At 36.5% G+C, this 14,591-nt stretch overlaps 1 protein-coding gene across 3 annotated transcripts in view; it reads left to right on the forward strand.

The window, feature by feature from the left end:
* The window catches only part of SETD3 (SET domain containing 3, actin N3(tau)-histidine methyltransferase), a 61,345-nt gene extending 47,317 nt beyond the window's left edge, over positions 1-14,028 (forward strand). For all 3 annotated transcript variants that reach the window (XM_084207775.1, XM_084207776.1, XM_084207777.1), the window contains exons 8-13: positions 848-962; positions 5,177-5,251; positions 7,905-8,071; positions 8,713-8,798; positions 10,557-10,717; positions 11,333-14,028. In XM_084207775.1, the coding sequence (XP_084063901.1) occupies positions 848-962; positions 5,177-5,251; positions 7,905-8,071; positions 8,713-8,798; positions 10,557-10,717; positions 11,333-11,776 (1,048 nt within the window). In that variant the 3' untranslated portion in view covers positions 11,777-14,028. The remainder of the gene's footprint in view (positions 1-847; positions 963-5,176; positions 5,252-7,904; positions 8,072-8,712; positions 8,799-10,556; positions 10,718-11,332) is intronic.
* Positions 14,029-14,591: the final 563 nt, after the last annotated feature.

A 14,591-nucleotide genomic window follows, 5' to 3' on the forward strand; every position in this document is an offset into this window, starting at 1 on the left:
ACTAAGATACTTTTTTCCACTGGTGTTTAATATTAAATTTTTTCAGGCATAAAATAAAAATTGAAATTCTAGAAAGTACTGAAATTCTAAGCTTTTCTAAAGATTTTTATATTTGAAAAAGTAGCTTGCGTTTTGTTTACTTAACCTGACTTAGAAGGGTTTTGAATGATGTCCATGTGCTAAAGAATTATGTAATACTCTCTCTGTGGTTTTTACCTGGATATCTGTTTGGAATGTTGTGGCTTTTTTTTTCCTCTCAATACTATTGAGCAAAAAACTTAGCAATACTGACCTAAGCCAAAATCTTGCAAATTGAAGAGAAACACTTGCCAGAAGATCAAACATGTGTCAGGTGGTTGCACTGGTTTCCAGTTCATGCAGTACATGAGCTTTTTAGAGAGTGAGGGGGAAAATACACCCTGGCTCTTACAAGAGTTTGTGCATAGATGAGAGCTCCTGCTGCCCAGCAGGAAAAGCTGCAGGAGCAGGTGACCCTGGGTTTGGGATTTGTAGTGTGAGAGATGTATGTGGTGAAGGGCTGGGAAGCAGAAGCTGACAAAGGGAGTGGATCCTGGCTGAGGAATGCGGCCAGTGGAAGGTGTGAAGAGTCTCTTGCAAAGAGAAGGGATCACAATCCTGGTTTGTTCTGTGTGCCTGTCTCTGAAACCTGGGAGTTGCTGCTTTTCCTTCAAGTGATATTGCCTGCTACTGTTCCTACAGTCAGTGTGATCTTAAAGGAAACAAAGTTTGGAAACTCCCAGTCTAAATGATTGCTTCAGGTGGGGCTATGGCCAATTGTATTTTAATGCTTTGAACATTGACCAGCTCATGTTTTTACCTTTTGCAGATGGGCAGTTTCCTCTGTTATGACACGGCAGAACCAGATTCCAACAGAAGATGGTTCCAGAGTTACACTGGCTCTAATACCTTTATGGGACATGTGTAATCATACTAATGGACTGGTAAGGATTTCTTCAGTATTGCTGAAAGACTTTAAAGCTTAAGTATTAAGCCTTTCAACTGCTATACAACAGTTTAGTAACACTATGTGTTATGCTTCGTAACACAGGTATGTTATCTTCCAAAGAAAACCTAAAAAACTAATATCTGAAAGAAAGGTTTGTCAGTTTCTCAAATATCTTATGATAGCTTTTCAGGCAGAGCTTTCTTCATCTAGAGAAAACTTTACAAGAGATTTGATACTTGTGTAAAGTTATGTCTTATGTACATATAATGTACTTTAAAAAGTTTTCATTTACATGAAATGTTTTGTCCAGACAAGTCTGTGTAGTCTCCTGACATGGAGCTTTGTTTCTGGTGGGCTGTAAAAGATGCACAGTACTGGACAGAGAATAGAAAGCAGGCACTGATGTATGTTGCCTCTTGTAGCTACCAATAGGGAAAGTGGTTAGAGATTTGCAACTAAGAAATACTGCCTGCTCTCCTAACCATGCCCAAAGAGCCTTGTTATAGAGACAGCAACAACAAGAACAAAGCCTAGTTCAACAAAAACAGTACATCTGTTACTACATCAAAGAAGCAAAATGCAAAAATACTACTTTAGGGCATATTAAACATTTAGAAGGTGACATATGTATATAGAAAGTCAGACCTGCTGACATTTTGGCTTACGTGCGCTAGTTCAGGGGATGATTCCTGATTTCATTAACAGCCTAGTTAATGCTGAGGTGAGGAAATGGAAACCCAGAGAGGCTGGTTTATCAATGTTATTTAGTCATGCTCATGTACACTTCAAAAGTCATACCCCCTACTTGTGTTTCCAGTAGATATTATTTATTGTAAGCACTGGATATAACCATCCTATTCATGAGATCTGGTTCTTTTGTGGGAGAGTTGACCTGAGTGTTAGGACAGCAGTATGTGTTAGTGCTGTTGGTATAAAAAAAGTCTGTTTTTAATGAACAAACTGTAAAGCAAGTTGTTTTTCACTTGACATTTAACTGATTTAGTGTTACTATGACTGTATCAATTACAGCATGGTAGGCTAGGCTATGAAGTTGCAAGTGTTTGGGGTTTATTATTTATTTATTTTTAGTTATTGCAAGGTGATTACATGTTGTTCTTTAACAGTGATTCTTGCCTTTGCCTGTTTGTTATGCAATCTCACAGCTTTGATTTAGCAATAAAGTTCATATGAGCGTCTTCAGTATGAAGAAAATTGCTTAAAATTCAGAAATGTGTATTTTTGTAATATAAGTCATAGCTGCAAGCATCAGTACTTCCTGTACCCTTTTCCTGCTGGGCATCTCTTTCAGATGCTTTTGCAGAGACTTGTCTGTATTCATTAGACAACTCTTAATGAATGCCTTCAAAGTTGGGATTAGAGTAAAGAGGAAGAGAATCAAGGTTCTGTGAGGGAAAATTTAAGTAGCATATATTAAAAGAGCAGCTATTTGTGTTGTTTTACTCATTCAAACTTCTATTTAAATTGATAAAGTAATTTTTATTTTTATTATGCTGTTTAACAGTGGGTTTGATATGGAGCCAGCCTCTGGAGCCAAACCTCCTAATGCAGTAGTATATCAGGATTTGAAACATTTTTTTATGCTGAAGTATGTCCTAAAGGGCAAAGGGAGTTGTGCTGAACTTAAATATTTTGTATATATGTAAAGATTTCAGTAATTTATTTCATATTTCTAGAGAAAATAATTTAAATGGATATAAATTCAGGAAAGACAGAAAACTGTAGTGTTGGTAATGGGCTAAGAAAAGCTACTAAAGCTATTTCTGTTGTGTGCTAGTTGCCTTTTACTATTAGAAATTGGGGGGGGGGTGACTGCTAAGATAATTGTAAGCTGCCTATATCATAGTTTATATTATTGTAGAGTGAAGTGAGGGTGGGCTCTGCTCTCATCACAGCACAATCCCTTTAAAATACATGAAGGGAACTGTTATTCATTGCAGGAAAGTAAGAAACAAAAGATGACATTGAAGGCACCCCTGTGTAGTTTATTCCAAATGCAGTGCTGAAATACCTCCCAAGTCAATCAGCTACCATATATATCCCTGTTCCTGCTTTATTCCACAGGGCCTCTTTCCATGAGCTAGATAATAAAATTCTCTTTGGATTTGAACTGGAGCTAGGTCCATCCAGCTTTTTCTTGCTTCTGACACTATTAATTAGATCAACCTGCCTCTAAGAACTATTTCAAAATGGTTGTCTTCATGCATTTCTCATTGTTATTCTTTAGTGGGATTGTATTTTGACAGTCAGAGGTTGATTACCAGTTCTGACAGAGCTTTGAATAAGCTACATTCTGCCTGTTGGGCTGGGTCCATCCTTAATCACTGACCAAGCAGACTATTGCATGCTTTATACACAACTTGAAATTCATGTATCAGTCTGCTTCAGAAATAAAACTGAAGGGATGCAATTTGTCAGCTATCATGTGGGAAGAGAAGTAAACACCCTGTTAATTCTCTTACGTGACTGCTATTAAAAGAAAGAGGAAATAGGAGTCTAGCACTCCATTATGCTTTATAGAAAAGTCTTTCAGAAGCGCTGCTGGGTTTTGCATGCTGTTTGGTTTTTTTTTTTTTTAAAGCAAAACTAAAAATTTAAAAGAAAGATCAGTAATCCAGTCAGGCATGCTTAAACTGACAGAATCCTTGTCTTAAAATACTGGAATTTTCCCAGTCTGTGAAAGCCTCATGTTCCACCGGCATTTCAAAGGATTGGAGTGGACTTTTCACATTCAGAACTATTTCACTGAGTTTACACACTAAGAAAATTTCAGGACAGGTCAAGAGTTTCTTTTTTTGGATGAAAAGTACAGGTTTTCAGAAGATGACTGATTTGTAGAAGGTAGATTTGTTAACCTCTAGCATTTGTAACCTGCAATTCAGGGTAGGATAACTTTCTAAATCAAAAATCTTAATTAAAATTGTGCAGTTCAAATTAGAGAATGCACAGGAATTTCTGTGTTCAAGTACTGCAGCCTGTGTTTCTCAGTGGGCCGTATTGCATGACTCTTGTGTTCTTTACTGATCCCCACAAACCCATTAAACTGACCTGCACTGAGGCATCTGCACAGGGAGCTTTCTGCAAGCGTCTGCAGGGCCGGGCTGCCCGTGCTTGGGGCTGACATTCTGGATTTACTCCATTTGAAAGCACTGTTTCGGCTGACAAATGCACATTTAATGATGCAAGCAGTGCAAAACTATTAATGTGTAAGCCATCAACCAAGCTTTTGAAATAATCTGAGGAGTTCTGTCTCTGGACAAGCTGCATCCAAGATGGGAATTGGGGTACACTGCAACTCACGTCAGTCAGCTTACCAAAAAGTATGTTTTTACAAAAAAGGCTGAGAGAGAATCGCTGGCTTCTTCTAGGTTTTTCCCCAGGCTCAGAGCATATTTTTCCTTAAGTTACCTCTGTCAGTACTGAACTCAGACTACCTACCATAAAAGTTGCTTTCTGATTTTTCAGCAGCTTATGTTCCATCCTGTGGCTGCATCTCTGGTCATACTATTCAAGAACGTGCTGTTCGTCACTTAATAAAAAATATTACATTTTTAGGATGGCTTTACTTGTTAGTGTGACCCCTTTACAGTTAAGTAATTATTTTTGGGGAAGTGCAGGTTTGTCAAGAGAGTTTATCCTCCTCCATTGCCAGCTACCATCTCAAAAATCCTTTTAGCATTTTAAGAGTATTACTTAACTTTTAGATAAAGGGATTATTTTCAAGTAAATTATAATTCTCTGAAGATTGTATCCCCTAAAGATCCACAGTTATCTAATCCTTTTTCATTGAGAGATCAAAAATGTGTTGGCAGTTGAAGGATAAAGCACAGCATATAGAGCTGTCAGTGCCTTGCTCCCTTGGGCCTCATGGGAGTGACTGAAAGCTCCAGAACTTTATAACAAGCTGCTGGCTTTAGCATGGTACTTTGTCTGTGCTCTGTGGAGGGTACCTTCCTCAGAGCCTTCTGCTCACTTCAGGTAGGTTATTTCCTCCATTAGATTTCTTTATTCCAGAGACTTTTTAAAAAAGGAATCATAAAGCAATCACTATCAGCTATATTCTATTGTACTGAGAAAGAAAAGTGTGCAATTCCTGTTGTTAATATTTATTTCCAATCGGGAAATCTGTCAGTGATGGGAGAGAGAAATATAAAATGCTAAAGGTGCTTTTGTCACTCTTTTCCTGGATAGATCACTACAGGCTACAATTTGGAAGATGACCGGTGTGAATGTGTAGCACTTCAAGATTTCAAGGCTGGAGAACAGGTAGTGTGAAGAGTTGTCTACATTATTGTTGTTCCATTAAGTCCTATGAACACTTGGTGACTCCCTAGAAAATTTTAATAGGGTAGTAGATTAAACCCTGCTTCATTTGAAATTTATTATGCTGAGCTAATTTTGAGTGAAAATGCTACCAAACTTAATACATGTACATTTTTCAGAATATTTTCTGTCACTTGGTAGACCCTGACTGTTAGGAGAGTTTTATTCCTTGTATTTTATAGAACTAGTTGAAATATTTAATCATTGGTGAGTGAACATACACAGCCACCAAGTTAGCTATTCTGGAAGAGCTTAGTAAGAGGCCATATCCAAAGGACCAAAGATAAATATTTTTTAGATTTGTCTGCAGTAAAGGATTGTTGAGTCTTTTTTAACAATGGTGTTTGTAGGCTTATCTTTCTTGTTAGTCTTTGTTAATTTAAAAGAGGTGAAATGCAGTACAGTTGCCAGTCATTTTAACCCATGCTGTTGTCATTGCAATGCTTGGTGGAAATGAGAAAGGACCTAAAAACATACATATATATGTCCCTTTCGCACAGGCATGAATGCATTTACCTCTTTATCCTGAGAGGCTTGCAAGGATGCATGGAACATCCATGTATTTTGATCAGAACTGCTCAAAACCAAAATTGAGGGTCCAAACTAGTGATGCATGGAAGACAGTGGTTCTAGGAGTGTAGGAAGCTCCTGTGCTGTGTCAGCAGCCAGCCTAAACCCTCAAGTGGAGTAGCACTCCTTTTCTGACTGCTGCCCGTGCAGTCAGCATGGCCAGACAAAGCCTTTGTCTATGAAACATCCTGAAATGTTTTGTAACTCAGCCTCTGAGTTTTTACTTTTACTCTGTTATTTTGCCAGTCTTACAATTTATAATATTGTGATTTTAATTTTTCTTTTGTACTGTTACCTTTTCTTAACAAAGAAGTGTCTGGCATTTTTTCTTTATTGAATACATCTTTCCAAAAGTGTATTTATCCTCATTGCTATGCTGAGGTTTACAGTGATTGTATATTTTTGCTCTCAGAATTTGTTATGGTAGTCAAATATTTTCTGTTTTTTCCAATTGTGGTGTGATGAGTTAAAAGGGGTCCACAGTTTTTCCAGAAGTGATCCAATTTATAATTTTCCACAGCTGGCAATGGATGTGTCATATAGCTGTTCTGGCTGCTCTCTCCATTTCAATTATACAGGGTTCCTATATTTCAATTTTATTTTAGTAGTTTCACTTTGTCTGCTATTTATCAGAATTTCTGTGCAAACTTTAACTGTTAGTGACATCTTTAAAGCACTGTAATTATATAATGCTTCAGTCCTTTAATATACCATGCAGATGTCATTTCTTACAGTTTTAGCAGGAAGAGTGTGTGATCCATGCTTTTACTACTAAAAATTGTTAGGCAGCAGAGGTCCATAGAGTCTGTCAAATACTGGCCTGAAATAAAGCAATTCTCACTCTGTTTAATTGGATTTTTTGTAAAACAGTCTTGGGGTGTAAGAGCATACTGTGTAATCTATACATGACATGTGACTTTTAGTTTAATATGAGATGTATCACAGTAGTTTTAAAACTTGAGAGGGTGAGCAACTCTCTCCTTACCCACTGCCTCAATACACCTAGTCAGGTCACATGTTCATCATATGAGTGTGTTACAGTATAATGTTCAGTATAATTCAATATCATACTTTAGCATTTAGTGCTTAGGATAAACAGCTCTTATACAAAATTGAAAACAGAGAAAGTAAATGGCATCATTGCTGTTACCGAGCCCTTTAGAGAGCACTGTGTCTTTCTCTGTCAGCTAGAGAGGAATGGAAGCTTGCAGGCATCCAGAGCACTGCTGTACCCTGAGGTTCTGAAGGGAATTCTGTAACTGCTGGGACTCCTTTTTCTGACTGACAATTTTGTTATCAAACACAAATGGGAAAATATCCTCTTGATGTGGAAGAATACAATTGTTACTCTGACCTCTAGTCCCATGAATTTCATACTGCCTAGCCCTGAGTTAAATACATTCTGCAGGTTATATTTAGGAACTTCTTTTTAAATGTGAATTAAAGAAACTATATGCTTTATGGAAAAGAGTTCAGAGTAAAACAAAAATAAATACTGGCTGAACATAGCTCAGATCTCTCTGTATGATGTACTGTGGTGTATCTATATCTTAAGGTAACATTTAAATGAAAGCAGAGTTGATCTATCAGCAGTATAGTTTTGAGTGGACATTTGGTTGGGGAAAATGACTCCAGAAACACCATTTCTTTTAATGGGCCCTCCTTGTCTCTGTTTTTTTTTAGCCTTTAATAAGCCTTTGAAAGCTTATTTCTGTATGCTGCTACTTTATGTCAGTGTGAGAAAGCAGAACATTTTTATTTTAAAGTACAGAATAAGAATTTCTTCTTGCCTTTCAAAGTCTTTGTTACATGTATATGTTTACATCTACATCTAAAATGTAATTACCATATTGTATACAGCATTTGAGTCAATACCAGAAAACAAAGCATGTTTCTTCATATAACCAAATATACATTGACCTCAGAATAATAACTCTTCTAGAAAATAACTTTCAAATTATGTCAATTTTGTGAGCTGATCTTAAGCTTTTTTCCTGTCCCTTCACTTCTCTTTTCATCCTTCTAGATTTACATTTTTTATGGCACTCGGTCAAACGCTGAATTTGTGATCCACAGTGGTTTTTTCTTTGATAATAATTCACATGACAGAGTGAAAATAAAGCTTGGCGTGAGTAAAAGTGACAGGCTGTATGCTATGAAGGCAGAGGTCTTAGCTCGTGCTGGTATCCCAACGTAAGTAAAACACAATGCCATGGGTTTTTCAAAACATTTCCAAAGTATATGGTGTCCAGTAGAGTACATATGAAGCTCTTTTGTGATAATTTTCTTAGGTGTTATATTTCTCCTGTTTGTATAGCAAGTTAAAATTATTGTAATAATATTTACAGAAGTTCTCTGAGCTATATTATCATCTAATTTGAACCATATATAAGGAAAAAAGCCTTTGCTTTAATAACCATTTGAACAAAAACAGAGCAAGGATTAATTTGGAGCAATCTGTGGCTTTACTTTATTTCCTATCCCTTACAAACATACTACAATGCTCAGTATGTGAATCACAGCATTTTCCTTTAGTCATTTCAGTCCAGAGGGTACTATTAGGAGCAGCAGACACGAAACATTGCATTTTCATGAATTTATTATGAAAGCTGTATAAAATAATTTTAAGTGTAAAATAGTAGAGATTATCATTCTTTTCAGATACAAGTTAGGGAAGCTTTTCCACTTGAGCTAATATTACCTAATTTTTTTGAAGTTACTTTTGTAGCAGTACATTTGTTGTATACATTATGGTCTTTTATGTTACAATAAGTTAAAAGATATGACAATTGGACTTGTATTTACTGTTGTTGTTTGCTTGTTTTGTTTATTAGTTCAAGTGTTTTTGCCTTGCACTCCACTGAGCCTGCAATCTCTGCCCAGCTTTTGGCTTTCCTTCGAGTGTTTTGTATGAGTGAAGGTAGGATGTTTTATGAAGATAGCCTCATTTATGTTTCTCTTGTTTTGGGGATTTTTGATTGGTTTTTTTTGTTAATGTAGGAATGGGATAGACGTTTATATAAAACATTAAGATAAATTCCTCAACTTTTCTGATCATCTAAGTTAAAAAGGAATCAATAAGCTACTGAGAACCCCAATCTTTGGCCATGTCATCTGAGGGAATATTTCAGTAACTCTGAAAGTATGAGATTATACAATTTTTTGTTTCTTTTAATCTCCTAGATACTTGTGAATGAGTGAGGTTTGGAGTTTGATCTCTAGTTCTTAGGTTTCAAAATAGTTTGCAGAACAAGATCATGCAAGACCTAGGGGTTTACATGGTTAAAATCAAAGCATTTTAGTAATCACCATTGGAATAATTTACGTATGAAATTGGAATATTCTGTACTGCAGAGGAAATATGGAAGAGACATTTTAAAGTTGAGTATTTTCAATATTTTAGTAATTTGTGATCTAATTATTCAATATTTTGGTAATTGATAATCTAAAACAAATTGCTGTATTTGCACACTGTCTTTCTAGTGTTTCTCTTCTGTTACTTTTATTTGTGGGGCAAAATATCTGTACATTTAATAAATATTCAACTTATTTGTGCATGTGAAACTTCTCATTAAATGCTCATAATAGCTCCTTGTTGGTTAGATGCAATTTTGAAGGGTATGGATGTGACAGTTTGTCATGACAGTGAGAGAACTCCCTTGCAGTTAGGAATACTGTGCAGATGATGTGGATTTTTTGTGCCAGCAGGAATACTGAAGTAGTTTGAGTTTCTGCATGTGGTCCATTTGCTTTCTTTAATAAAAACAATGTAACTTAGTGTCATGCCTTCACTTCCTCTTGTCATCCATCTTTTAGAACTTACTAAGAGATTAGAATATACTGGAACAGTTTAGTTGGAAGGGACCTACAACATCCATCTCTTCCAATTGCCTGATACTTCTGAGAAGTAAATTCAAGGGAAGAAAATTTTAGGATGCTGATGAGGGAGTGAATTTTGGCTTGGAGAGGAAAATATAGCTAGTGAATGCTTTAATTGCATTTCTCTGGTATATGATTGTGCTCACTTTATTTATATGTCTTAAACAGTGTTTAAGAAAACTGTTTCTTGAGCAACTACATGCAAGCTCTTGGTGAAGTTTGTCATAACTGCTTTGCAGTAGTCAAAGTTATTAATTAGAACTTAAATGAAATTTGTGTAATGTCAAGGAGCTGATTAAATATTTTCTGCTCTTGAGTTTTGATGAATGTCTTTTCTGAACACCTGTAAGAAGTTTCTGCTACTGAAAAAGATTATCAAAACAATAGAAAAAATAATTCTATAGCTATTTGCACGCTCTTTGGACTGTTCCTTTTATTCTCAAAATGTTCATTGCACTCTACAAATTTACTCCCTTTCATTTAGGAATGATTTTACAAAACATTCTGTTTCACTGGCAGAAATTTACACTGTGTATGAGAGGCTGTGATATCTAAAGTATCTTTATTTCCACGTGGAGAGAAGGCCCATTTGCTGCTGACCTGAAGAATTTCAGTTGTGTCTTAAAAGTAAATCCTAGAAAAAAAGCAGCATATCTGATAATTCTTATTTGAGGAGAGGGTTATTTTTTGCTAGCTGCTCAAAGATATACGATTGAAAATAAATCTTTCTGCAGTTTGTCAACTGACAAAGTGAATGATGAGATTGTTTTTTAACAGACTGGTTTTATACTTTTTGCAGAAGAGCTGAAGGAGCACTTGATAGGTGAGCATGCAATTGGCAAAATCTTCACTCTGGGGAACTCTGACTTTCCTGTTAGCTGGGACAATGAAGTTAAACTTTGGACATTCCTGGAAGCCAGAGCATCCCTTCTTTTGAAAACCTATAAAACAACTGTGGAGGTAAAATTATTATGTGTAATTTAAAAGTCTGAGTTCTTCTGTGCATTGTGATTGTAGGAAAAGATATTTTGTCCTCCATTTTGTCTTTGCAAACTTCAACCTGAATGTTAGTGCATAATTCATTCTGTACTTTTTAAGTGCAGAAACAGTTTTGCATTATCTAAGGAAAATCAAATAAGATTGCAAAAAAGGAAATTTTGTTAATGTAATTTTGTTAATGTATTTTTCCTTTGATTTTCCAAGTATAGACTACCTGCTTTTTTCTCTGCAAATAAGATGGGGAATCAGTTTCAACTTGTTGTCTGTTAGTTGCATTCTCCAGACTGCAAAGAAATGTGCTCCTTTTGCAAATGTATAAGTGAACCTGCATGTTGCATGTATTTGTGAAGTAACCTGACTCTGCTTGTCAGGCAGACTGATTTATGTGCAGAAATTTTGGGCTTTTTTATGATTTCATGACAAATTTCACTGGGACTCCTTGCAGACACCCCTCATGTCCATTTGGCTCTGCCTGGAGAGCCCGGTGTCACGTCCTGCCCAGAGAAAGAGATGAGGTGAGGGGCTGTTTGATTCTGTGAGGTGTTAGTAGCAGACTTGGTTTTTCTTTTCTAACAGGTGGATAAGTCCTTCCTGGAGACTCATGACCTCACTCCACATGCGATAATGGCCATCAAACTGCGCTTAGGTGAGAAAGAGATCCTGGAGAAGGCGGTGAAGAGCGCAGCTGCCAGCAGAGAGTATTACAGCAAACAAATGGCAGACGGAGCTCCACTTCCCAAGTATGACAAGGGCCATATTGCCTTGTTGGAGAACACTGTGGCAGACTCTAGACTCCCTATTGTCTTGAGAAACCTAGAAGATGTGGAAGAGCAAAGGGACTTAAAGATTGATGAAGCCATTGATGCTGAAGTCACAGAGAATGGGTTTGTAAATGGTGAAAACTCTTTATTTAATGGGACCAAATCAGAAAGTGAAAATCTTAGTAAAGAGAAAAGCAACAGAGGGACTGAAGATGCCAAAGAATCTTCTTCAGAAAGTACTGATGAGGTTAAAGAATAGTCCTAAAATTTTACTTTCATGTGAAATTAAACTAGCTGAAGTTTATCAACAGTGCATTTATGTTGGTGTGTTCCTTTGTTAACATTTCTCTTTCTGCAGAGAAAAATGGTTTTGCTGCTTTATATAAAAATGAAATTTTAAGTTATTTAAAAGATTTAGCATCCCTTTTCAATTAAGATTGCCATCTTGCTTTCAGGCAAAAACTGGGGAAAGAGGTGCCTTTGGAAGATTTTGCAGCCCTTTGTTGAACCAAATGTATTTTCTTCCTGGGGAAGAATTAAGCTCTTCTATCTGCTGTGCGTTTGTTGTTCTGTCACTCTGACTACCGAAATTAAAAGCTTGCTCTGCCTCCTGCCAAGAAAAGCAGAAGGCAGGACTGACTCGGTATTCAGCATGAAGGTAGGGGAGCAGTACAGCAGAAAACTGAATGAGAGGATCAGGAACTTGGGAGACTGGAGGAAAACCTGTTTAAAATCAGGTGTGCCAGTCCAGAAAAAGGTAAGGTGGCAACCTTATGATTGGTAGTTTTAAATGTCAATGAGAATCCAAATTGTATACACTTAAAGTGATCTCTGAAGATTTCAGTTTACTTTGTCTTTTGTTTACTGTATAAAATATCTTTCTTCTTCAGTCGGAGTTAGGCTGCTACAATACAACATTCATGAACTTTTAAAGGCTGACTACTTTTTATTTCCAGGCAGTAGTTTTTATTTACAATGTTGGCAGAGCTACTGGAGATTTTGCAAGCAGATAGGCCAAGCCACAGCTTTAAACTAATCAAAGCGAGGTCACCTCCCAGCTTCTTCAGGTTTTCACAATGAGCTAGAGATTTTCAAAGCTACACTTTTGACTAAACCATTATTAAAAGGAAAATATTAATAATGTTCTTGTCTGCTACTCCTTCATTTCTGTGTTGTTGAATGTAACATTGAATTCACATGGTTTCCTGATCTTACTCGACTTTGTCTTTTGGTTAAGATATTAATTGATCCCGCTTCCTCAAATGAAATGGCAAACAGGTTTATGTATTTTTGGCCAAAGTCCAAACCACAGCCAAGTCTGCAGTGGTTTTTGCCATTTAGATTGTGTCTTCATCTGATGCACATTTCTTGCAATACCGCCACAACTTCAGCAGGTTTACTGTCACCAGCAGTTCTGGTCACTATCACAGTACGTGTTTGAACTTCTGGGTGGAAACCATACAGTCCTAGCACTGTGCAATAGCAGAACAAGGGTAATTCCATGGCTTGACTTTAAAATTACCAGCGTATTAGGAGGAGAGAAGGGCAGAAGATTTTTATTTTATGGATCAATTCAGAGGAGTATAAAGTGGTTTAAATCCGTTCTCAATATTAAGGACTTTGTCTTTTACTTTTGTATCCTTAAGTTCATTATAATGGATAGAATGGAAAGCTTGGACAGTTTAAAACTCAATAGAGGTTGCAAACTGCTCATCGAAGATCAGTTGCAGTAAAACGTCTTCTGGCACATTTGTAGTTTTTTTAGCCTTTGCTTCTTTCATACTGCAACCTGGAACATGTGGTTTTGCATCATCTTTGGTGCAATACACATTTAAATAGTGACCTTCTTTCAGGTTGTCATAGAAGTTTTGGTGTTCAGCTAGTATCAGTGTGGGGAAAATAGAAAAAATAGTTTTTTAAAAAGTATTTCACTAAGAATGGCATGTTGCCATTGCACCTTGGATATTGCTTCATCACTAACAAGATGCTGGACCAGTATTTTTGTAACTATATGCTGCCTTTGGTAGAATGTCATGGAATTGTTGTCTTGACAATTTAAATGTCCTACAAGAGTCATTACATTTTGGTTTTTATTAGGACCAATACTCCACTTCTGTTTCTGCCACTTACATTGCACAACATTGTACTAGATACTATGATGCAATTCTGAAACTAGCCTTCCCTGAAAATCATAACTGTAATTCAGAATTTAAATGCTTTGATTCAATCTGATACACTGTATTTTGTTCCAGTATTTGCTAATATCTATGGCCTAGCAAAGCCTGTGGTCACCACAGGACAGAATGTGTGGGTTTTCTTGAATAAAATATAGTTCTACCATGTCTTCACTAGTGGGTGTATTAAACAAAACATCTACCTGCTACTGACTGCTGTATCTTTTGGGGTCTGTGGGGAGAGGAGTATCTGTCCAGGTGGGCAGATGAAGATTAAAGGACAAATAATTGGGGGAAAAACAAAAAAAAAAGATTAAAGGAAAAGAAAGGGAAAGTGTTCTACTGAGTGCATGGTCAAATTCTTACTCTTCATCTGTTAGTGTTATTTAGAAAAATATGTTACACACAATAAAAATAGTGAGTAATCTAATTTTGTAATTTGCATTTTTCCTCTATGCATGTAATGGTTTCTTCAGAAGCACTAACCTAAAACTTAAGCTTTTGAAAACTGAGGTGAAAACAAAAAAAATTGGCACTGATGAGCCCTTATTACCATCTGTCATGAAAACAGACCTTTCAAAGCATTTTAAAGTTAACTTTCTTCATAATGTTTGGTTAAGAGGCTGTTCACACTAATCCCAGGCTAAATGCCAAATCTTGCTTCTGTTTAGCTATCTAAAGTATTCCTGTAAGAAAGACATCACTTGCATTTCTCGGACTGTTCTCCAAAAGCAAAACAGGGGGAAAAAAGCCTTTTGAATTTTACATGAACCTACCTACTGATGAATCATTTCCCTAACAACCTGTAACTAGTTTGAGTCCATGCCACAAGGTGATGTCCATATTTCCCTCTCATAAAGTCAAATATTCAAAATTAATCAACAACTTCCAGCCTGAAAA

The sequence above is a fragment of the Fringilla coelebs genome, assembly GCF_963513975.1.
Source record: "Fringilla coelebs genome assembly, chromosome: 6".
NCBI classification, from domain to species: domain Eukaryota; kingdom Metazoa; phylum Chordata; class Aves; order Passeriformes; family Fringillidae; genus Fringilla; species Fringilla coelebs.